The sequence below is a fragment of the Coregonus clupeaformis genome, chromosome 20 (genome assembly GCF_020615455.1).
Source record: "Coregonus clupeaformis isolate EN_2021a chromosome 20, ASM2061545v1, whole genome shotgun sequence".
Taxonomy (NCBI): Eukaryota; Metazoa; Chordata; class Actinopteri; order Salmoniformes; family Salmonidae; genus Coregonus; species Coregonus clupeaformis.
The window spans coordinates 59708809-59734735 of record NC_059211.1 but is presented as its reverse complement, the minus strand read 5'-3'; the positions used below and the strand labels follow the sequence as shown (position 1 = coordinate 59734735).

The 25927-nt window shown below is 42.6% G+C and overlaps 1 protein-coding gene across 3 annotated transcripts in view; it reads left to right on the top strand.

Annotated features, from left to right (window-relative positions):
- The window catches only part of LOC121539582 (cation channel sperm-associated protein subunit beta), a 63461-nt gene that overhangs the window by 12548 nt on the left and 24986 nt on the right, over nt 1–25927 (top strand). For all 3 annotated transcript variants that reach the window (XM_041848198.1, XM_041848197.1, XM_041848196.1), the window contains 11 exons: nt 4337–4521; nt 4815–4964; nt 5131–5185; nt 5945–6064; nt 8431–8583; nt 13738–13827; nt 15921–16051; nt 16206–16238; nt 16340–16406; nt 16505–16551; nt 16637–16789. In XM_041848198.1, coding sequence (XP_041704132.1) covers nt 4477–4521; nt 4815–4964; nt 5131–5185; nt 5945–6064; nt 8431–8583; nt 13738–13827; nt 15921–16051; nt 16206–16238; nt 16340–16406; nt 16505–16551; nt 16637–16789 — 1044 coding nt within the window. In that variant the 5' untranslated portion in view covers nt 4337–4476. The remainder of the gene's footprint in view (nt 1–4336; nt 4522–4814; nt 4965–5130; nt 5186–5944; nt 6065–8430; nt 8584–13737; nt 13828–15920; nt 16052–16205; nt 16239–16339; nt 16407–16504; nt 16552–16636; nt 16790–25927) is intronic.

The following is a 25927-nucleotide window of genomic DNA, read 5'->3' as shown; positions in this document are numbered from 1 at the left end:
ATGTCCTTGTTTTCGAAAGAAAAGCAATTTTTCTGTCCATTAAGATAACATCAAATTGATCTGAAATACAGTGTAGACATTGTAATGTTGTAAATGGCTATTGTAGCTGGAAACGGCTGATTTTTAATGGAATATCTACATAGGCGTACAGAGGCCAATTATCAGCAACCATCAGTCCTGTGTTCCAATGGCACGTTGTGTTTGCTAATCCAGGTTTATCATTTTAAAAGGCTAATTGATCATTAGAAAACCCTTTTGCATTTATGTTAGCACAGCTGAAAACTGTTGTGTAGCTCAGTTGGTAGAGCATGGCGCTTGCAATGCCAGGGTTGTGGGTTCGATTCCCACGGGGGGCCAGTATGAAAAAATATATATATATATGCACTCACTAACTGTAAGTCGCTCTGGATAAGAGCGTTTGCTAAATGACTAAAATGTAAATGTAGTTGAATATCTGGAGCATCAGCAATTGTGGGTTCGATTACAGGATCAAAATGGCCAGAAACAAAGAACTTTCTTCTGAAACTCGTCAGTCTATTCTTGTTCTGAGAAATGAAGGCTATTCCATGTGAGAAATTGCCAAGAAACTGAAGATCTCATACAACGCTGTGTACTACTCCCTTCACAGAAGTGGGAGTGGGAGGCCCCGGTGCACAACTGAGCAAGAGGACAAATACATTAGAGTGTCTAGTTTGAGAAACAGGCGCCTCACAGGTCCTCAACTGGCAGCTTCATTAAATAGTACTCGCAAAACACCAGTCTCAACGTCAACAGTGAAGCGGCAACTCCGGGATGCTGACCTTATAGAAAGAGTTGCAAAGAAAAAGCCATATCTCAGACTCCCCATCTTAATCTTTTATTTTTATTGGCCAGTCTGAGATATGGCTTTTTCTTTGCAACTCTGCCAAGAAGGTCAGCATCCCGGAGTCGCCTCTTAACTGTTGACGTTGAGACTGTTGTTTGTCGGGTACTATTTAATGAAGCTGCCAGTTGAGGACCTGTGAGGCGTCTGTTTCTCAAACTAGACTGACGAGTTTCAGAAGAAAGTTATTTGTTTCTGGCCATTTTGAGCCTGTAATCGAACCCTCAATTGCTGATGCTCCAGATACTCAACTAGTCTCAATAAGGCCAGTTTTATTGCTTCTTTAATCAGCACAACAGTTTTCAGCTGTGCTAACATAAATGCAGAAGGGTTTTCTAATTATCAATTAGCCTTTTAAAATGATAAACTTGGATTAGCAAACACAACGTGCCATTGGAACACAGGACTGATGGTTGCTGATAATGGACCTCTGTACGCCTATGTAGATATTCCATTAAAAATCAGCAATTTCCAGCTACAATAGCCATTTACAACATTAACAATGTCTACACTGTATTTCTGATCAATTTGATGTTATTTTAATGGAACAAAAAAATGCTTTTCTTTCGAAAACAAGGACATTTCTAAGTGACCCCAAACTTTTGAACGGTAGTGTATATATATATACATACATAGACATACATATACATTATTATATATACAGTGGGGGAAAAAAGTATTTAGTCAGCCACCAATTGTGCAAGTTCTCCCACTTAAAAAGATGAGAGAGGCCTGTAATTTTCATCATAGGTACACATCTACTATGACAGACATAATTAGAAAAGAAAATCCAGAAAATCACATTGTAGGATTTTTTATGAATTCATGAATCCTCTTCTGGATCATCCAAATGCACTCTAGCAAACATCAGACGGGCCTGGACATGTACTGGCTTAAGCAGGGGGACACGTCTGGCACTGCAGGATTTGAGTCCCTGGCGGCGTAGTGTGTTACTGATGTTAGGCTTTGTTACTTTGGTCCCAGCTCTCTGCAGGTCATTCACTAGGTCCCCCCGTGTGGTTCTGGGATTTTTGCTCACCGTTCTTGTGATCATTTTGACCCCACGGGTTGAGATCTTGCGTGGAGCCCCAGATCGAGGGAGATTATCAGTGGTCTTGTATGTCTTCCATTTCTTAATAATTGCTCCCACAGTTGATTTCTTCAAACCAAGCTGCTTACCTATTGCAGATGCAGTCTTCCCAGCCTGGTGCAGGTCTACAATTTTGTTTCTGGTGTCCTTTGACAGCTCTTTGGTCTTGGCCATAGTGGAGTTTGGAGTGTGACTGTTTGAGGTTGTGGACAGGTGTCTTTTATACTGATAACAAGTTCAAACAGGTGCCATTAATACAGGTAATGAGTGGATGACAGAGGAGCCTCTTAAAGAAGAAGTTACAGGTCTGTGAGAGCCAGAAATCTTGCTTGTTTGTAGGTGACCAAATACTTATTTTCCACCATAATTTGCAAATAAATTCATTAAAAATCCTACAATGTGATTTTCTGGATTTTTTTTCTAATTTTGTCTGTCATAGTTGACGTGTACCTATGATGAAAATTACAGGCCTCTCTCATCTTTTTAAGTGGGAGAACTTGCACAATTGGTGGCTGACTAAATACTTTTTTCCCCACTGTACATAAAGTGCTTTCATTTGTAAACGGTAAAACATATGTATGAAAATAACCTAAAATAAAAGGTGATATTCTGTACTGTACTGCCTCATATGATAAAGCAATTATATACAACACCAGTCAAAAGTTTGGGCACCTACTCATTCAAGGGTTTTTCTTTCTTTTTAAAAACTATTTTCTACATTGTAGAATAATAGTGAAGACATCAAAACTATGAAATAACACATATGGCACCATGTAGTAACCTAAAAAGTGTTAAACAAATCTAAATATATTTTATATTTGAGATTCTTCAAAGTAGCCACCCTTTGCCTTGATGACAGCTTTGCACACTCTTGGCATTCTCTCAACCAGCTTCATGAATGCGTTTCAATCAACAGGTGTGCCTTGTTAAAAGTTAATTTGTGGAATTTATTTCCTTCTTAATGCGTTTGAGCCAATCAGTTGTGTTGTGACAAGGTAGGGGTGGTATACAGAAGATAGCCCTATTTGGTAAAAGACCAAGTCCATATTATGGCAAGAACAGCTCAAATAAGCAAAGATACATTACAGTCCATCATTACTTTAAGACATGACGGTCAGTCATTCTGGAAAATGTCAAGAACTTTGAAAGTTTCTTCAAGTGTAGTCGCAAAAACCATCAAGCGCTATGATGAAACTGGCTCTCATGAGGACCACCACAGGAAAGGAAGACCCAGAGTTACCTCTGCTGCAGAGGATAAGTTCATTAGAGTTTCCAGCCTCAGAAATTGCAGCCCAAATAAATGCTTCACAGAGTTCAAGTAACAGACACATCTCAACATCAACCGTTCAGAGGAGACTGCGTGAATCAGGCCTTCATGGTCAAATTGCTGCAAAGAAACCACTACTAAAGGACACCATTAAGAAGAAGAGACTTGCTTGGGCCAAGAAACACGAGCAATGGACATTAGACCGGTGGAAATGTGTCCTTTGGTCTGGAGTCCAAATTTCTGGTTCCAACCGCTGTGTCTTTGTGAGACGCAGAGTAGGTGAACAGATGATCTCTGCATGTGTGGTTCCCACCGTGAAGCATGGAGGAGGAGGTGTGATGGTGTGGGGGTGCTTTGCTGGTGACACTGTCTGTGATTTATTTAGAATTCAATGGGCACTTAATTAACCAGCATGGCTACCACAGCATTCTGCAGCGACATGCCATCCCATCTGGTTTGGGCTTAGTGGGACTATCATTTGTTTTTCAACAGGACAATGACCCAACACACCTCCAGGCTGTGTAAGGGCTATTTGACCAAAAAGGAGAGTGATGGAGTGCTGCATCAGATGACCTGGCCTCCACAATCACCCGACCTCAACCCAATTGAGATGGTTTGGGATGAGTTGGACCGCAGAGTGAAAGAAAAGCAGCCAACAAGTGCTCAGCATATGTGGGAACTCCTTCAAGACTGCTGGAAAAGCATTCCAGGTGAAGCTGGTTGAGAGAATGCCAAGAGTATGCAAAGCTGTCATCAAGGCAAAGGGTGGCTACTTTGAAGAATCTCAAATATATTTGGATTTGTTTAACACTTCTTTGGTTACTTCATGATTCCATATGTGTTATTTCATAATGTTGATGTCTTCACTATTATTCTACAATGTAGAAAATAGTAAAAAAAAATTAAAGAAAAACCCTTGAATGAGTGTCCAACATTTTGACTGATACTCCAAAATGCTGTAGTATAGAGCCAAATTAAGAGTTTTAGCTTCACTGGCCAAATAAATATGTAGTGGAGTGTACATATGCATCAATCCCAAATTAATGGAACAGATGACTGTTTTACTGGCTGGCAGACTTCTTTTGATTTATTCTTTACATGACTTTGATGCACTTAGACCCAGATGAACCAGGTGACCGAGATGAACCAGGTGACCGAGATGAACCAGGTGACCCAGATGACCGATATGAACCAGATGACCCAGATGAACCAGATGACCCAGAGCAACAGAAATTATTTCAGTGTGTGTCAGGAACTATGGATAGCAAAAGGGTTCGACTGTACCTTGGCCTGGACAATCTGGTATGTTGCTCCAGCAGCTCTCATCAAACATATGGCGCCCCCCTGTATTGCCTGGAACAAATGCTGGGTCCCAGAATTAGGATGAAACATTTTAGGGCCCTGACCTAGATAAAGCCTCATCCTAGATTAAAAACATGTTCAATGGAAAACGTATGTTTAATCCCTTTGGTTTGTTGTTTACCTTTACCATATCAACAGAGCAACTTTTCAGGGGAAAAAAATTAACTAAGATCATGGATTCCCATTGTAATGTGTCCGTCCTTGTGATTGCCATTCTATCTAATTTATTCCAGGTGGTGGATTGCATGCTACGGAAAACACCAGGCGGCTCAGCTAAACAGTACCAGAACCAACTAAAGCTCTACACATCATCTGGCCTCCTGCCCACCATGGCCATCTATAACAGCACTAACTCAGCCACCTTCCCCTTTAAGTTAATTATGGTGAGATGGGCTAAGATCAGGATTTAAAGATACCTACAACAAAATCAATGGCCTCAGTAATTACTTGAATTCAATGAAAACTCATGGTTCCCAAGAATAAGTTCGTGACATTCTACTTCTATCTGTTTCTTTTATGTGTTATGTGTGCTTTCCCTCTACTTGTTAGAATGCATCCACCTGGAGAGTGAACGTCCCCAGATACAACATTACTATCAACACAGGTGTAATTATTTCTCATTAATGAGCCAATCTATTAGTCAGGGTACCAGTATTTTAAGCTAACATTCCACTCCTTGCCACTCCTGTCATTTGCCTAAGAGACTGGCCTTTCGGCAATCTCAACGTTCAATATGCAGCTGGATTTCCGGAGAAGTTGCTCATTGGTTGTTGGAAATAACATATTATTATATATATCAGATTTTCTATGACAACGTGGAGCCTTGAAAATAGAATTACAATTACAACAAAGTAAAACAAATTATATTTAGCTGTTCGCTAGGCGAGTTGTATTTTGAGTTTTGTTTTTTGTTGTAGTTGTATTTTGAGGCTTAAAACAAAAACTTAGACGTTTTGTGGTTGTAATTGCAGTATTTAGTTTGAGAATTTAGAAGTGAGCTAGCAACCTTTGACAGACTGGTTTTCACCTTTGATTGGAGGATAGCTATGAGGGTTATCAAATCAGGATCAAATCCTCTGATCTCAAGCTCATTGATGATATAATGTTCATATTTGAAGATTGAAGAAAGGCCAGTCTCTTTGGCAAATGACAGGAGTGGAATGGTAGCTAAAAAAGACTGGTACCCAGGCTACCGATCTACTACTTGAAGACCAAGGCTACTTGAAATATTGAAGCACTACTACAATATCAACTTGCATCAGCCCTTCACAGGCTTGATCGGCCTGTTTAAACCTCTGCTCTCTTTCTTTCTCTGCCCTCTTTCTCTCTCTGTTCCCCCCCCCCCCATTCCCCATTCCCCTAGTGGCAGCCCCTGTGGATGAGTGGTTTGTGGAGTTCAGTATGTTCTATGGATTCTCTATGTTCAGCAGCAAGGGATCCATCCTGGACACACTGAAGGGAACACTACTGGACGTGGCCAGAGGTTAGACTAGGGGACGGAAGGGCATATTGTGATTTTGTGACAAGCACTGGGTGTTTTGAATTTGGATATTTTTGCCAATGACTAAAGATAATAGTGCCACTTAGAGGGTAATGTACTCTGAGTAATTGAGGTGCAGGTTTACCTCTAGGTGGCAATCTTTTCTTTATGGTCCATAAAGCCTGATATGATCAGGCAAGATCTAGCTGAGAGGAGATGGAAGTTTTCCACAATGATCATATGGTTAAAGGCATTGATAGTACAGTCGTGGTCAAAAGTTTTGAGAATGACACAAGTATTGGTCTTCACAAAGTTCGCTGCTTCAGTGGTATGAGATATTTTTGTCAGATGTTACTATGGTATACTGAAGTATAATTACAAGCATTCCATAAGTGTCAAAGGCTTTTATTGACAATTACATTAAGTTTATGCAAAGAGTCAATATTTGCAGTGTTGACCCTTCTTTTTCAAGACCTCTGCAATCCGCCCTGGCATACTGTCAATTAACTTCTGGGCCACATACTGACTGATGGCAGCCCATTCTTGCATAATCAATGCTTGGAGTTTGTCCGAATTTGTGGGTTTTTGTTTGTCCACCCGCCTCTTGAGGATCGACCACAAGTTCTCAATGGGATTAAGGTCTGGGGAGTTTCCTGGCCATGGACCCAACATTTCGATGTTTTGTTCCCCGAGCCACTTAGTTATCACTTTTGCCTTATGACAAGGTGCTCCATCATGCTGGAAAAGGCATTGGTCGTCACCAAACTGTTCTTGGATGGTTGGGAGAAGTTGCTCTCGGAGGATGTGTTGGTACCATTCTTTATTCATGGCTGTGTTCTTAGGCAAAATTGTGAGTGAGCCCACTCCCTTGGCTGAGAAGCAACCCCACACATGAATGGTCTCAGGATGCTTTACTGTTGGCATGACACAGGACTGATGGTAGCGCTCACCTTGTCTTCTCCGGACAAGGTGTTTTCCAGATGCCCCAAACAATCGGAAAGGGGATTCATCAGAGAAAATGACTTTACCCCAGTCTTCAGCAGGCCAATCCCTGTACCTTTTGCATAATATCAGTCTGTCCCTGATGTTTTTCCTGGAGAGAAGTGGCTTCTTTGCTGCCCTTCTTGACACCAGGCCATCCTCCAAAAGTATTCGCCTCACTGTGCGTGCAGATGCACTCACACCTGCCTGCTGCCATTCCTGAGCAAGCTCTGCACTGGTGGTGCCCCGATCCCGCAGCTGAATCAACTTTAGGAGACGGTCCTGGCGCTTGCTGGACTTTCTTGGGCGCCCTGACGCCTTCTTCACAACAATTGAACCTCTCTCCTTGAAGTTCTTGATGATCTGACATTTTTTTGATTTAGGTGCAATCTTACTAGCAGCAATATCCTTGCCTGTGAAGCCCTTTTTGTGCAAAGCAATGATGACGGCACGTGTTTCCTTACAGGTAACCATGGTTAACAGAGGAAGAACAATGATTTCAAGCACCACCCTCCTTTTACAGCTTCCAGTCTGTTATTCTAACTCAATCAGAATGACAGAGTGATCTCCAGCCTTGTCCTCGTCAACACTCTCACCTGTGTTAACGAGAGAATCACTGACATGATGGCAGCTGGTCCTTTTGTGGCAGGGCTGAAATGCAGTGGAAATGTTTTTTTGAGATTAAGTTCATTTTCATGGCAAAGAGGGACTTTGCAATTAATTGCAATTCATCTGATCACTCTTCATGACATTCTGGAGTATATGCAAATTGCCATCATCAAAACTGAGGAAGCAGACTTCGTGAAAATTAGTATTTGTGTCATTCTCAGAACTTTTGACCACGACTGTATTTCCTATATTATCTATCTATCCCATATTAACATTTTACATTACAATTTAGCAGATGCTTTTATCCAGAGTGACTTATTATTAGTAAGTCAGTTAGACTTACATTAAAGGGGCAATCTGCAGTTGCTACATCCATTTTTGGACTTACAAATTAATGATCTATACCCCATTGATTCTTGAAGAATATAACTTTAAAATACCTAATGTGCTTAGTTCAACTGTCAAACCCCATCAGAACCCAAAATATAGGCTTGTTTTACTCCAATATTTGTAAACATTGTAAATGTAAAACAAATATGCTTAAAACTATAATATATTTGATGGGCAGTCCTTGCATCCATAGCTTTGTCTATGAATTTGAGAGTGGTTACATTTCTCCAAGCCCATCCCTCAGCTTTTTAACAACACAGAGGCGGGGTGTCACTTTGTTATTGTTTCAATTAATGATTGCCCTGTTAAGGTTGCATCTTAGCAGTATGAGTGTGAATTTCAATACGTTTATCGGAATTGCAGTGGCTATGGCATCATCTCTCTCTTAGAGCCCATCCTGCAGTGGACGATAGGGGAGGAGTTGTCGTCTCGTATCATTGAACCACATCTCCCCCGGGTCCTGAAACTACAGGTCAGCCAGAGTCCATGTGCCGGTGATGTGGCTGTGCTGGCACCTGTCTTCGCTCCAGGGGGACACACAGGTGAGGAAGACCTACTGTTGTGGAGGAAAAATGTATAGCCTGGAGGGACAGCCTTGAATTGTACAGTGCCTTGCAAAAGTATTCATCCCCCTTGCTGTTTTTCCAATTTTTTTGCATTACAACCTGTAATTTAAATTGATTTTTATTTGGATTTCATGTAATGGACATACACAAAATAGTCAAAATTGTGAAGGGGGTGAAGTGAAATAAAAAAAATTGCTTCTTTCAAAAAACTCAAAAAAATAAATAACGCAAAAGTGGTGCGTGCATATGTATTCACCCCCTTTGCTATGAAGCACCTAAATAAGATCTGGTGCAACCAATTACCTTCAGAAGTCACATAATTAGTTAAATAAAGTCCACCTGTGTGTAATCTAAGTGTCACATGATATGTCACATGATCTCAGTATATATACACCTGTTCTGAAAGGCCCCAGAGTCTGCAATACCACTAAGCAAGGGGCACCACCAAGCAAGCATCTCCATGAAGACCAAGGAGCTCTCCAAACAGGTCAGGGACAAAGTTGTGGAGAAGTACAGATCAGGGTTGGGTTATAAAATAAAATCTGAAACTTTGAACATCCCACGGAGCACTATTAAATCCATTATTAAAAAATGGAAAGAATATGGCACCACAACAAACCTGCCAAGAGAGGGCCGCCCACCTAAATGGACAGACCAAGCAAGGAGGGCATTAATCAGAGAGACCAAAGATAACCCTGAAGGAGCTGCAAAGCTCCACAGCGAAGATTGGAGTATCTGTTCATAGGACCACTTTAAGCAGTACACGCCACAGAGCTGGTCTTTAAGGAAGAGTGGCCAGAAAAAAAGCCATTGCTTAAAGAAAGAAATAAGCAAACACATTTGGTGTTTTCCAAAAGCCATGTGGGAGACTCCCCAAACATATGGAAGAAGGTACTCTGGTCAGATGAGACAAAAATTGAGCTTTTTGGCCATCAAGGAAAATGCTATGTCTGGCGCAAACCCAACACCTCTCATCACCCGGAGAACACCATCCCCACAGTGAAGCATGGTGGTGGCAGCATCATGCTGTGGGGATGTTTTTCATCGGCAGGGACTGGGAAACTGGTCAGAATTGAAGGAATGATGGATGGCACTAAATACAGGGAAATTCTTGAGGGAAACCTGTTCCAGTCTTCCAGATATTTGAGACTGGGACGGAGGTTCACCTTCCAGCAGGACAATGACCCTAAGCATACTGCTAAAGCAACACTCGAGTGGTTTAAGGGGAAACATTTAAATGTCTTGGAATGGCCTAGTCAAAGCCCAGACCTCAATCCAATTGAGAATCTGTGGTATGACTTAAAGATTGCTGTACACCAGTGGAACCCATCCAACTTGAAGGAGCTGGAGCAGTTCTGCCTTGAAGAATGGGCAAAAATCTCAGTGGCTAGATGTGCCAAGCTTATAGAGACATACCCCAAGAGACTTGCAGCTGTAATTTCTGCAAAAGGTGGCTCTACAAAGTATTGACTTTGGGGGGGTGAATAGTTATGCACGCTCAAGTTTTCTGTTTTTTTGTGTTATTTCTTTTTTGTTTCACAAGCAAAAATATTTTGCATCTTCAAAGTGGTAGGCATGTTGTGTAAATCAAATGATACAAACCAAATCCATTTTAATTCCAGGTTGTAAGGCAACAAAATAGGGAAAATGCCAAGGGGGGTGAATACTTACGCAAGCCACTGTACATCTTGTCTCATACAATCATTGGTTCCTGTAGGTGCTGGGTAGAGATATGAGGGGGAGACGGTTATGACCCCCTCCTCAGACCTTTTGGCAGAACGCCCAGGATATGTTCTATAAGTTAAGATAGGAGACGGTGCCAGGAACCAACCCTATGAACCATTCCTATGTAGCTTTTCTGTGTAAGCAGTATATAAGAGAACTAACGGGACTGCCCCGGCAGAGCTAACTTCAGACCAGTATATTACAGTGAGGGGAAAAAAGTATTTGATCCCCTGCTGATTTTGTACGTTTGCCCACTGACAAAGACATGATCAGTCTAATGGTAGGTTTATTTGAACAGTGAGAGACAGAATAACAACAAAGAAATCCAGAAAAACGCTGCCAAAAATGTTATAAATTTATTTGCATTTTAATGAGTGAAATAAGTATTTGACCCCTCTGCAAAACATGACTTTGTACTTGGTGGCAAAACCCTTGTTGGCAATCACAGAGGTCAGACGTTTCTTGTAGTTGGCCATCAGGTTTGCACACATCTCAGGAGGGATTTTGTCCCACTCCTCTTTGCAGATCTTCTCCAAGTCATTAAGGTTTCGAGGCTGACGTTTGGCAACTCGAACCTTCAGCTCCCTCCACACATTTTTTATGGGATTAAGGTCTGGAGACTGGCTAGGCCACCCCAGGACCTTAATATGCTTCTTCTTGAGCCACTCCTTTGTTGCCTTGGCCGTGTGTTTTGGGTCATTGTCATGCTGGAATACCCATCCACGACCCATTTTCAATGCCCTGGCTGAGGGAAGGAGGTTCTCACCCAAGATTTGACGGTACATGGCCCCGTCTATCATCCCTTTGATGCGGTGAAGTTGTCCTGTCCCCTTAGCATAAAAACACCCCCAAAGCATAATGTTTCCACCTCCATGTTTGACGGTGGGGAGGGTGTTCTTGGGGTCATAGGCAGCATTCCTCCTCCTCCAAACACGGCGAGTTGAGTTGATGCCAAAGAGCTCGATTTTGGTCTCATCTGACCACAACACTTTCACCCAGTTCTCTTCTGAATCATTCAGATGTTCATTGGCAAACTTCAGACGGGCCTGTATATGTGCTTTCTTGAGCAGGGGGACCTTGCGGGCGTGCAGGATTTCAGTCCTTCACGGCGTAGTGTGTTACCAATTGTTTTCTTGGTGACTATGGTCCCAGCTTCCTTGAGATCATTGACAAGATCATCCCGTGTAGTTCTGGGCTGATTCCTCACCGTTCTCATGATCATTGCAACTCCACGAGGTGAGATCTTGCATGGAGCCCCAGGCCGAGGGAGATTGACAGTTATTTTGTGTTTCTTCCATTTGCGAATAATCGCACCAACTGTTGTCACCTTCTCACCAAGCTGCTTGGCGATGGTCTTGTAGCCCATTCCAGCCTTGTGTAGGTCTACAATCTTGTCCCTGACATCCTTGGAGAGCTCTTTGGTCTTGGCCATGGTGGAGAGTTTGGAATCTGATAGATTGATTGCTCCCTTTAAGAGTGTGCTCCTAATCTCAGCTCGTTACCTGGATAAAAGACACCTGGGAGCCAGAAATCTTTCTGATTGAGAGGGGGTCAAATACTTATTTCCCTCATTAAAATGCAAATCAATTTATAACATTTTTGACATGCGTTTTTCTGGATTTTTTTGTTGTTATTCTGTCTCTCACTGTTCAAATAAACCTACCATTAAAATTATAGACTGATCATTTCTTTGTCAGTGGGCAAACGTACAAAATCAGCAGGGGATCAAATACTTTTTTCCCTCACTGTATGCATCTAAGTTTGACTGTGACCTCTCCAGCTTGCTGACAATAAAGAATGATTCATTTAAGCTCTATAGTCTTTCCGCATACATATAGAATAACACCTCGTGCTATTACTTGACTTAAGACAAGTGGTACCTTTTTATGTTTATTTTTATTGTTTATTTGTATACAAATTCATTTAAATTGACTTACTGAAATTCAGTCGCCATGTCCCTCAATTGTTCCCGGATGATGTGTCCTCCTGGGCAGCTCACAGTAAGGGTCTGGGCGGGTCCTCTTCATCTTTTGGTCAGACGGGAATTTCCCTCACGCTTCATAAAATGCGTCACCGGTTTACCTCGCAGACCCTCACTGGAAAGCTCCGCAGGCAGAATCAACCATCAAGTTCGTGACGCCAGATTGTCGTGGAAATAACCACCAGGGACACTTAAAGTCAATCTTAAATCTTTTGTTGAACTCAGTTTACCACTTATTATCCAAATTTCAATCTCTTATGGTATTTAAGATTGACTTCAGGTGTCCCTGGTGGTAATTTCCACGACACTGTAGACACACACACAAACATGTTATGACAAACAGAACATACTGTAACATATTGTAACTATAGGTAACTGTAACTGCAGACAAACAGGCCATTGATGTCCCCTGTGTATACACTCACCGGCCAGTTTATTAGGTACACCCATCTAGTACCGGGTCAGACACCCCTTTGCCTTCAGAACAGCCTGAATTCTTCGGGGCATTCTACATGGCGTCGGAAACGTTCCACAGGGATGTTGGTCCATGCTGACGCGATGGCATCACATAGTTGCTGCAGATTGGACGGCGGTACCTTCATGCTGCTAGCAGCCCATTTCATCTCATCCCAAAGATGCTCTATTCAGTTGAGGTCTGGGGACTGCGCAGGCCAGTCAAGTAAACTGAACTCACTTTCATGTTCCAGGCAATATTTTTCCACTCGTCATTTGTCCAGTGTTGGTGATCGCGTGCCCACTGGAGCCGCTTCATTCTACACACCATTGTTGTACTGCGCCGTTATTTGTCTGCTTGTGGCCCGCCTGTTAGCTTGAACGATTCTTGCCATTCTCCTTCGACCTCTCTCATCAACAAGCTGTTTTCGCCCACAGTACTGCCGCTGACTTCATGTTTTTTGTTTGTCGCACAATTCTTGGTAAAACCTAGACACTGTCGTACGTGAAAAATCCAGGAGGGCGGCCGTTTCTGAGATACTGGATCCTGCTCGCCTGGCACCGACTATCATACCACGCTCAAAGTCACTTAGGTCACTCGTTTTGCCCATTCTAAGGTTCAATTGAACAGTAACTGATTGCCTCAATGCCTGTCTGCCTGCCTGCTTTATATAGCAAGTCACGGCCACTGTCTGTAGGAGCGATCCATTTTTGTGAACGGGGTCGTGAAACTAATAAATTGTCCGGTAAGTGTATGTCTGCATGCTTGTACGCAGGGGTGGAATTAGAAGAAAAATCACTGTAACATCACAGGGAATTAATTTTAAAAGCTTAAATGTTAAAATTAGTTTCACTTTGGGAACTCAGTTCTCAAGCATTCCAATTCAATTCTACCCCTGCTTGTACTCATTCATAGGACTTGGTCAGTGATCATTACTGAGGCCTTCTGTCCCCTCCCATTGTAACTGTAGGGGTGATTCTCAGTGTCACCAGATCTGCCTTCACCACTCAGGCACGATGGTTCAACGCCACCAGATCATTATGCAGCTTGATCAATGAAGGTAGAGCATCATCATCTATCACGTTGCAGCTTTGATATATACAGTGCCCTCCACTATTATTGGCACCCCTGTTTAAGATGTGGTCGAGGACTTCCAAAAATTCTCCTTTTTTTTTAAACAACATAGAACCCAAATGCAAAAAAAGAGAAAAATCCAACCTTTTATTTAAGTACATTACTTTGGTGGTAAAGAAAAAAATCACACATTTAGAAAAAAAACAACTTGAAATCATGTGTCCCACAATTATTGGCACCCCTAACAATTCCGCTGAAAATTTTAATTGATTTTTAAAAAAATATATTTTTCTGTAGTTGCTAAAGTTGGTCAGGGTATCTAGGAACTTTTAATTAGTAATTCATGACTTCCTGTTTCCCTGGGGTATAAATATGACGTGACACAGAGGCCTAATTCTCTTACCCATTTGTCAACATGGCAAAGACAAGAGAACACACCATTCAAGTAAGGCAGATTTGTGTCGACCTTCATAAGTCAGGCAATGGCTACAAGAAAATAGCCACTCGCCTTAACTTGCCCGTATCTACAGTCAGAGGAATCATTAAGAAGTTTAAAACAACTGGAACAGTGACAAACAAGGCTGGAAGAGGTCCCAAGTTTATCTTGCCACAACGCACAGTGAAAAGGATGGTAAGAGAAGTAAAAAAAAGTCCTAAGCTCACTGTCACAGAATTGCATCAAAGAGTGGCATCTTGGGGTCACAAAGTCTCCAAAACAACCATCAGACGCTCTCTACATGCCAACAAGCTGTTTGGGAGGCATGCAAGGAAAAAGCCTTTTCTACACACTCACAAACGTAAACGTCTGGAGTTTGCTAAGCGGCACTGGGACTTCAACTGGGATCGTGTGCTTTGGTCAGATGAGACTAAGATTGAGCTTTTTGGCAACAAACACTATAAGTGGGTCTGGCGTAAAACAAAAGATGAGTATGCCGAAAAGCACCTCATGCCCACCGTGAAGTATGGTGGAGGATCTGTGTTGCTGTGGGCCTGTTTCTCTTCCAAAGGCCCTGGGAACCTTGTTAGGGTGCATGGCATTATGAACGCTTTGAACTACCAGGACATTTTAAATAAAAACCTGATGGCCTCTGCCAGAAAGCTGAAGATGGGTCGTCATTGGGTCTTTCAGCAGGATAATGATCCAAAACATGTGGCAAAATCTACACAAAAATGGTTCAGCAGTCACAAACTCAAGGTCCTCCCATGGCCATCTCAGTCCCCAGACCTCAACCCAATCGAAAATCTGTGGGGCGAGCTAAAGAGGAGAGTGCATAAGAGAGGACCCAGGACACTGGATGATCTAGAAAGATTGTGCAAAGAAGAATGGTCAAAGATCCCTCTCTCTGTGTTCTCCAATCTTGTGAAATGTTATAGGAGGAGATTAAGTGCTGTCTTGTTGGCAAAAGGGGGTTGTACAAAGTATTAACATCAGGGGTGCCAATAATTGTGGGACACATGATTTCAAGTTTATTTTTTTCTAAATGTGTGATTTTTTTTTTTTTACACCAAAGTAATGTACTTAAATAAAAGGTTGGATTTTTCTCTTTTTTTGCATTTGGGTTCTATGTTGTTAAAAAAAAAAAGGAGAATTTTTGGAAGTCCTCGTCCACATCTTAAACAGGGGTGCCAATAATTGTGGAGGGCACTGTATACTCTATTACTTAGAGTTCTATTTCAACATCCCTTATTCTGCTGTTTGATACACAACGATACAGTGAATTGTGTGTTGTGCAGTAGTTTTCAGTGCATTGTCTTCAGCCGGTCCTGTATTATTTGGTCATTAACGACTCTAATACCATTTTCACACTACCGAGGTGAGCCGAGCTGAGAGATCGTGTGAAAAGGGCCTTACTGACTGTGCTCATTGTCCTCTAAAGTGTGTGTGTCTGGCTGCTGACCAGTCTTTTGATGTTCCACATTGTGTGTGTCTGGCTGTGCAGGGATCTAACTCTTACTGACTTACTGATCCTCCACAGTGTGTGTGTTTGTGTTGTTGTTGTTGTTGTTGTTGTTGTTGTTGTTGTCGTTGGTGGTGGTGTGTGTGTGTGTGTGTGTGTAACTGACCTGCTTTTTCCACAGTGTGTGTGTCTGGCTGTGCGGGGATCTCCATCGTGGACCTGAAGCTGACCAACTGTCACCTGTTCCTGCTGACCAACCGGGGGCTCTTCATCAGTCAGGATCTCCTTTCCCCTGTCACAGGCACTCTCAATGTACTACACACACACACACGCTCAATTACACCATTACTTTGTGCACAGAGCCATTTGATTGGCATAAACATTCTTTATGGTCCTTACTCGTCAATAAATAGTTTATCTGAACAGTTTGTGTTGTGGTACTGACCTTTGTCTCTGAATATTACAGTTCACCTTGCTGTTCCTCCCTGCACTGGCTCAGGTCTGTAAACATGTCAGTTTTTCAAGCTGTTCTCAGATATCATAGGAGCAGAGTGCCTCCCAAGAAAACAGTTAACTAATCATAGTGTTTCTCCTTCATAGATGGACTACTCTGCCACCACCTTGTGGTTTTCCTCTCAATGTGTTACAGATCGCATCTATTTCAGTGGTATGGCTTTATCATGACCTCAAATAAATGAACCATACGGATTCATAACATGTTTTTTTTGTTGAAGACAGTTTCAAACTGTGTTCTTTCTTGTTTAGATGACATGCTCAGTTTGATTTCCAATGAAGGAGAAGGTGAAAATCTGGTAGGTGTGATTGAGGTGGTTGGTTTATAATTGATATTATACAAATGTTTATCCTTGTGTTTCAACCTGAGCTTCTCTGTGGCAGCATTCTAGGTGTGTGTACAGTAAGTACCCCTTCACAAGGTGGTTCCTGTGCCAGGCCTCCGCTGCTGACATCGCAAAGATCCCCAAACACCGTTACCTGTCCTTCCTCCATGACCGCCACCAACACACTGGCCTACTGCTATCACACACTGAGGTACCTTTTCTATATTGTTTTTATGTATCTAAATACATCCCTACGTATTTATTTGGACAGTTAAGCGAAATCGTTTAATTTGGCTCTATATTCCAGCATTTTGGATTTGAGATCAAATGTTTCATATGAGGCGACAGTACATACAGTGGGGAAAAAAAGTATTTAGTCAGCCACCAATTGTGCAAGTTCTCCCACTTAAAAAGATGAGAGGCCTGTAATTTTCATCATAGGTACACGTCAACTATGACAGACAAAATTAGATTTTTTTTCTCCAGAAAATCACATTGTAGGATTTGTAATGAATTTATTTGCAAATTATGGTGGAAAATAAGTATTTGGTCAATAACAAAAGTTTCTCAATACTTTGTTATATACCCTTTGTTGGCAATGACACAGGTCAAACGTTTTCTGTAAGTCTTCACAAGGTTTTCACACACTGTTGCTGGTATTTTGGCCCATTCCTCCATGCAGATCTCCTCTAGAGCAGTGATGTTTTGGGGCTGTCGCTGGGCAACACGGACTTTCAACTCCCTCGAAAGATTTTCTATGGGGTTGAGATCTGGAGACTGGCTAGGCCACTCCAGGACCTTGAAATGCTTCTTACGAAGCCACTCCTTCGTTGCCCGGGCGGTGTGTTTGGGATCATTGTCATGCTGAAAGACCCAGCCACGTTTCATCTTCAATGCCCTTGCTGATGGAAGGAGGTTTTCACTCAAAATCTCACGATACATGGCCCCATTCATTCTTTCCTTTACACGGATCAGTTGTCCTGGTCCCTTTGCAGAAAAACAGCCCCAAAGCATGATGTTTCCACCCCCATGCTTCACAGTAGGTATGGTGTTCTTTGGATGCAACTCAGCATTCTTTGTCCTCCAAACACGACGAGTTGAGTTTTTACCAAAAAAGTTCTATTTTGGTTTCATCTGACCATATGACATTCTCCCAATTCTCCCAATCCTCTTCTGGATCATCCAAATGCACTCTAGCAAACTTCAGACGGGCCTGGACATGTACTGGCTTAAGCAGGGGGACACGTCTGCACTGCAGGATTTGAGTCCCTGATTGTTACTTTGGTCCCAGCTCTCTGCAGGTCATTCACTAGGTCCCCCCGTGTGGTTCTGGGATTTTTGCTCACCATTCTTGTGATCATTTTGACCCCACGGGGTGAGATCTTGCGTGGAGCCCCAGATCGAGGGAGATTATCAGTGGTCTTGTATGTCTTCCATTTCCTAATAATTGCTCCCACAGTTGATTTCTTCAAACCAAGCTGCTTACCTATTGCAGATTCAGTCTTCCCCAGCCTGGTGCAGGTCTACAATTTGGTTTCTGGTGTCCTTTGACAGCTCTTTGGTCTTGGCCATAGTGGAGTTTGGAGTGTGACTGTTTGAGGTTGTGGACAGGTGTCTTTTATACTGATAACAAGTTCAAACAGGTGCCATTAATACAGGTAACGAGTGGAGGACAGAGGAGCCTCTTAAAGAAGAAGTTACAGGTCTGTGAGAGCCAGAAATCTTGCTTGTTTGTAGGTGACCAAATACTTATTTTCCACCATAATTTGCAAATAAATTCATAAAAAATCCTACAATGTGATTTTCTGGAGAAAAAAATGCTCAATTTGTCTGTCATAGTTGACGTGTACCTATGATGAAAATTACAGGCCTCTCTCATCTTTTTAAGTGGGAGAACTTGCACTATTGGTGGCTGACTAAATACTTTTTTTCCCCACTGTAATGTCACCTTTTGTTTGAGGGTATTTTCATACATATCGGTTATACCATTTAGAAGTTAGAGCCCTTTATGTATCTAGTCCCCCCATTTGAAGGTATTTGGATAAATTCACATATAGGGCTCTATTTTAATAAACCTTACACAATGGTAAATCTTAGTTGACGGTAGCGCTATAGGTCCGGGAGTGTGTCAAAAATATTTTTGCTATTTTCACTGTGGGAAGTATGAGCGCAATAGCTGGCTTTTGCACGACAGTGCTGGGTTTTGAAGAATAAATAAATTATAGGCGTTTCATGGCTTAATCCTGCATGCTGTTGTCACAAGTTCTGTAGGTTATTGATGGTCTTTGCGTTGTCATCAACTCCAATTCGGCTGGGGACACGGAATATTCTCTTCCTAGTCCATTTTTTTATTTTTATTAAAACATCAACAATACAAAACAAAACAAACTGCTGTTTAATACATTTACATAAGTATTCAGACCCTTTGCTATGAGACTCAAAATTGAGCTCAGGTGCCAAGCGTCACGTCTGGAGGAAACCAGGCACCATCCCTACGGTGAAGCATGGTGGTGGCAGCATCATGCTGTGGGGATATTTTTCAGCGGCAGGGACTGTGAGACTAGTCAGAATCAAGGGAAAGATGAATGGAGCAAAGTACAGAGAGATCCTTGATGAAAACCTGCTCCAGAGCACTCAGGACCTCAGACTGGGGTGAAGGTTCACCTTCCAACAGGACAACGACCCTAAGCACACAGCCAAGACAAAGCAGGAGTGGCTTCGGGACAAGTCTCTGAATGTCCTTGAGTGGCCCAGCCAGAGCCCGGACTTGAACCCGATCTAACATCTCTGGAGAGACCTGAAAATAGCTGTGCAGCGATGCTCCCCATCCAACCTGACAGAGCTTGAGAGGATCTGCAGAGAAGATTGGGAGAAACTCCCCAAATACAGGGTGCCAAGCTTGTAGCTTCATACACAAGAAGACTCGATGCTGTAATCGCTGCCAAAGGTGCTTCAACAAAGTACTGAGTAAAGGGTCTGAATACTTATGTAAATGTGATACTTTGCGGAAATTACTACAAACCTGTTTTTGCTTTGTCATTATGGGGTATTGTGTGTAGATTGATGAGGGGAAAAAACGATTTAATCAATTTTAGAATAAGGCTGTAACGTAACAAAATGTGGAAAAAGTCAAGGGGTCTGAATACTTTCCGAATGCACTGTGTATTTATTCCAAAACTCATTAATTCCAACCTTCAGACAGCCACAGTTTCACCCAGCTTTCCCAGTAAATCATCATTCTACCATTTCCTCTTGCAATACATACAGTTGAAGTCGGAAGTTTACATACACCTTAGCCAAATACATTTAAACTCAGTTTTTCACAATTCCTGACATTTAATCCTTGTAAAAATGCCCCGTCTTAGGTCAGTTAGTATCACCACTTTATTTTAAGGATGTGAATCAGAATTATAGTAGATTGGATTGAGGTCAGGGCTTTGTGATGGCCACTGAAATACCTTGACTTTGTTGTCCTTAAGCCATTTTGCCACAACTTTGGAAGTATGCTTGGGGTCATTGTCCATTTGGAAGACCCATTTGCGACCAAACTTTAACTTCCTGACTGATGTCTTGAGATGTTGCTTCAATATATCCACATAATTTTCCTTCCTCATGACCCCATCTATTTTGTGAAGTGCACCAGTTCCTCCTGCAGCAAAGCACCCCCACAGCATGATGCTGCCACCCCCGTGCTTCACGGTTGGGATGGTGTTCTTCGGCTTGCAAGTGCCCCGCTTTTTCCTCCAAACATAACGATGGTCATTATGGCCAAACAGTTCTATTTTTGTTTAATCAGACCAGAGGACATTTCTCCAAAAAGTACGATCTTTGTGCCCATGTGCAGTTGCAAACCGTAGTCTGGCTATTTTATGGCGGTTTTGGAGCAGTGGCTACTTCCTTGCTGAGCTGCCTTTCAGGTTATGTCGATAAGGGACTCGTTTTACTGTGGATATAGATACATTTGTACCTGTTTCCCCCAGCATCTTCACAAGGTCCTTTGCTGTTGTTCTGGCATTGATTTGCACTTTTCGCACCAAAGTACGTTCATTTCTAGGAGACAGAACGCGTCTCCTTCCTGAGCGGTATGACGGCTGTGTGGTCCCATGGTGTTTATACTTGTGTACTATTGTTTGTACAGATGAACGTGGTACCTTCAGGCGTTTGGAAATTGCTCCCAAGGATGAACCAGACTTGTGGAGGTCTACAATTTTTTTTCTGAGGTCTTGGCTGATTTCTTTTGATTCTCCCATGATGTCAAGCAAAGAGGCACTGAGTTTGAAGGTAGGCCTTGAAATACATCCACAGGTACACCTACAATTGACTCAAATGATGTCAATTAGCCTATCAGAAGCTTCTAAAGCCATGACATCGTTTTCTGGAATTTTCCAAGCTGTTTAAAGGCACAGTCAACTTAGTGTATGTAAACGTCTGACCCACTGGAATTGTGATACAGTGAATTATAAGTGAAATAATCTGTCTGTAAACAACAAACCAACCGACTTGCCAAAACTATAGTTTGTTAACAAGAAATTTGTGGAGTGGTTGAAAAACGAGTTTTAATGAATCCAACCTAAGTGTATGTAAACTTCCGACTTCAACTGTACCTCCATTCTACCATAGTGTCTCATTAGGGACTTGAACCTCCCCATCTGCAACATTTCTGCCGAAATTGCCCAAAAATATAAAAAAATCACAATGATATTTCCTATTGACTGACTGGTCCTTCAAATCGCCCTTCACATAATTAGTTAAATAAAGTCCCCCTGTGTGCAATCTAAGTGTCACATGATCTGTCACATGATCTCAGTATATATACACCTGTTCTGAAAGCCCCAGAGTCTGCAAAACCACTAAACAAGCGGCACCACCATGTGGCTGTGCTGGCACCTGTCTTTGCGCCAGGGGGACACACAGGTGAGGAAGACCTACTGTTGTGGAGGAAAAATGTATAGCCTGGAGGGACAGCCTTGAATTGTACAGTGCCTTGCAAAAGTATTCATCCCCCTTGGTGTTTTTCCAATTTTTTTGCATTACAACCTGTAATTTAAATTGATTTTTATTTGGATTTCATGTAATGGACATACACAAAATAGTCAAAATTGGTGAAGTGAAATAAAAAAAATTACTTCTTTCAAAAAACTCTAAAAAATATATAACGCAAAAGTGGTGCGTGCATATGTATTCACCCCCTTTGCTATGAAGCACCTAAATAAGATCTGGTGCAACCAATTACCTTCAGAAGTCACATAATTAGTTAAATAAAGTCCACCTGTGTGTAATCTAAGGGTCACATGATCTGTCACATGATCTCAGTATATATACACCTGTTCTGAAAGCCCCAGAGTCTGCAAAACCACTAAACAAGCGGCACCATGAAGACCAAGGAGCTCTCCAAACAGGTCAGGGACAAAGTTATAATATATATAATATAATATGCCATTTAGCAGACGCTTTTATCCAAAGCGACTTACAGTCATGCGTGCATACATTTTTGTGTATGGGTGGTCCCGGGGATCGAACCCACTACCTTGGCGTTACAAGTGCCGTGCTCTACCAGCTGAGCTACAGAGGACCACAAAGTTGTGGAGAAGTACAGATCAGGGTTGGGTTATAAAACAAAAAAAATCTAACTTTGAACATCCCACTGTTAAATTCATTATAAAAAAATGGAAAGAATATGGCACCACAACAAACCAGCCAAGAGAGGGCCGCCCACCAAAACTCAAGGACCAGGCAAGGAGGGAATTAATCAGAGAGGCAACAAAGAGACCAAAGATAACCCTGAAGGAGCTGCAAAGCTCCACAGCGGAGATTGGAGTATCTGTCCATAGGACCACTTTAAGAGCTGGGAGCCCACAGAGCTGGGCTTTACGGAAGAGTGGCCAGAAAAAAGGCATGTGGGAGACTCCCCAAACATATGGAAGAAGGTACTCTGGTCAGATGAGACTAAAATTGAACTTTTGAGCCATCAAGGAAAACGCTATGTCTGGCACAAACTCCCCGAGAACACCATCCCCACAGTGAAGCATGGTGGTGGCAGCATCATGCTGTGAGGATGTTTTTAATTGGCAGGGACTGGGAAACTGGTCAGAATTGAAGGAATGATGGATGGCGCTAAATACAGGGAAATTCTTGAGGGAAACCTGTTTCAGCCTTCCAGAGATTTGAGACTGGGACGAAGGTTCACCTTCCAGCAGGACAATGACCCTAAGCATACTGCTAAAGCAGCACTTGAGTGGCTTAAGGGGAAATATTTAAATGTCTTGGAATGGCCTAGTCAAAGCCTTTCTGTGGTATGACTTAAAGATTGCTGTACACCAGCGGAACCCATCCAACTTGAAGGAGCTGGAGCAGTTTTGCCTTGAAGAATGGGCAAAAATCCCATTGGCTAGATGTGCCAAGCTTATAGAGACATACCCTAAGAGACTTGCAGCTGTAATTGCTGCAAATGGTGGCTCTATGAAGTATTGACTTTGGGGGGTGAATAGTTATGCACGCTCAAGTTTTCATTTTTTTGGTCTAATTCTCTGTTTTGTTTCACAAAAATATTTTGCATCTTCAAAGTGGTAGGCATGTTGTGTAAATCAAATGATACAAACCCCCCAAAAATCAATTTTCATTCCAGGTTGTAAGGCAACAAAATAGGGAAAATGCCAAGGGGGGTGAATAACAAGATAAATATTAATGTAAGCATACTGTGTCCATAATAAGTATATAGGTTGTAGGTTGGGAGCTTTTGTGAAAGAGCACAGTTAGAAAGATATGTCATATAGAAGCAAACCGGATGGACATCATGAAAATGATCGGAGAGGTTGAGAGTAGAAGAAGTTCAGGAAAAAAAATAATATATATATATATAATTATTGTAAAATTGACTGTGTCCATAAAATGTAGATAGTAAGTATAAGCTGGAAGTAGAGGCCTAAGCATTGTTGTTCACTAGTTTACTCCAAGTGAGGGTGGCGGGGTTGGAAAGTAATAAAGGGGAATATATATATCTTTTTTAAAGGATATGTATGTGTATGTATGTGTGTATGTATGTGTGTATATGTGTATGTATGTGTGTATATATATATATATATATATATATATATATATATGTATATGTATGTGTATTGATGTATGTATGTATGTATATGTGTGTGTGTGTGTGTGTGTGTGTGTATATATATATATATACATTTTTATTTTTTTACATTTTAGTCATTTAGCAGACGCTCTTAACCAGAGCGACTTACAGGAGCAATTAGGGTTAAGTGCCTTGCTCAAGGGCACATTTACGTCATTTAGCAGACGCTCTTATCCAGAGCGACTCACAAATTGGTGCATTTACCCTATAGCCAGTGGGATAACCACTTTACAATTTTTTTTTGGGGGGGTAGAAGGATTACTTTATCCTATCCCAGGTATTCCTTAAAGAGGTGGGGTTTCAAATGTCTCCGGAAGGTGGTGAGTGACTCCGCTGTCCTGGCGTCGTGAGGGAGCTTGTTCCACCATTGGGGTGCCAGAGCAGCGAACAGTTTTGACTGGGCTGAGCGGGAACTATGCTTCCGCAGAGGAAGGGGAGCCAGCAGGCCAGAGGTAGATGAACGCAATGCCCTCGTTTGGGTGTAGGGACTGATCAGAGCCTGAAGGTACAGAGGTGCCGTTCCCCTCGCTGCTCCATAGGCAAGCACCATGGTCTTGTAACGGATGCGAGCTTCAACTGGAAGCCAGTGGAGTGTGCGGAGGAGGGGGTGACGTGAGAGAACTTGGGAAGGTTGAACACCAGACGGGCTGCGGCATTCTGGATGAGTTGTAGGGGTTTAATGGCACAGGCAGGGAGGCCAGCCAACAGCGAGTTGCAGTAATCCAGACGGGGAGATGACAAGTGCCTGGATTAGGACCTGTGCCGCTTCCTGTGTAAGGCAGGGTCGTACTCTCCGAATGTTGTAGAGCATGAACCTGCAGGAGCGGGTCACCGCCTTGATGTTAGCGGAGAACGACAGGGTGTTGTCCAGGGTCACGCCAAGGCTCTTCGCACTCTGGGAGGAGGACACAACGGAGTTGTCAACCGTGATGGCGAGATCATGGAACGGGCAGTCCTTCCCCGGGAGGAAGAGCAGCTCCGTCTTGCCAGGGTTCAGCTTGAGGTGGTGATCCGTCATCCATACTGATATGTCTGCCAGACATGCAGAGATGCGATTCGCCACCTGGTTATCAGAAGGGGGAAAGGAGAAGATTAGTTGTGTATCGTCAGCGTAGCAATGATAGGAGAGGCCATGTGAGGATATGACAGAGCCAAGTGACTTGGTGTATAGGGAGAAAAGGAGAGGGCCTAGAACTGAGCCCTGGGGGACACCAGTGGTGAGAGCACGTGGTGCGGAGACAGCTTCTCGCCACGCCACTTGGTAGGAGCCCAGCTCGGAGAGGGTGGAGAGGAGGATCTGATGGTTCACAGTATCAAAGGCAGCAGACAGGTCTAGAAGGACAAGAGCAGAGGAGAGAGAGTTAGCTTTAGCAGTGCGGAGAGCCTCCGTGACACAGAGAAGAGCAGTCTCAGTTGAATGACCAGTCCTGAAACCTGACTGGTTTGGATCAAGAAGGTCATTCTGAGAGAGATAGCAAGAGAGTTGGCTAAAGACGGCACGCTCAATAGTTTTGGAAAGAAAAGAAAGAAGGGATACTGGTCTGTAGTTGTTGACATCAGTGGGATCGAGTGTTGGTTTTTTTGAGAAGGGGAGCAACTCTCGCTCTCTTGAAGACGGAAGGGACATGGCCAGCGGTCAAGGATGAGTTGATCAGCGAGGTGAGGTAGGGGAGAAGGTCACCGGAGATGGTCTGGAGAAGAGAGGAGGGGATGGGGTCAAGCGGGCAGGTTGTTGGGCGGCCTGCAGTCACAAGTCGCAGGATTTTATCTGGAGAGAGAGGGGAGAAAGAAGTCAAAGCATAGGGTAGGGCAGTGTGAGTAGGACCAGCAGTGTCATTAGACTTAACAAACGAGGATCGGATGTCGTCAACCTTCTTTTCAATATATATATATATATATATATATATATATATATATATATATAAACATGGGGGATTGGAAGTGATGCAGACAATTACATTGATGGAAGTTACAATCTATCTGCAATATTAAGCTGATCTATCCCCCAAATAAAAAAATTTAAAAAAGTGAATACTTTCGCAAGCCACTGTAGATCTCCAGGAAGAGGGTTTGTCATTTTAGGTGAAAATTGGGGGGGGAAATGGTCAGAAGAAGTCAAAAGAGTTAGTGCAAAAAGGGTCAATGCAGATAATCCGGGTAGCTATTTGGTTAACTATTTAACAAACTATTTAGCAGTCGTAAGGCTTTTGGGTAGAAGCT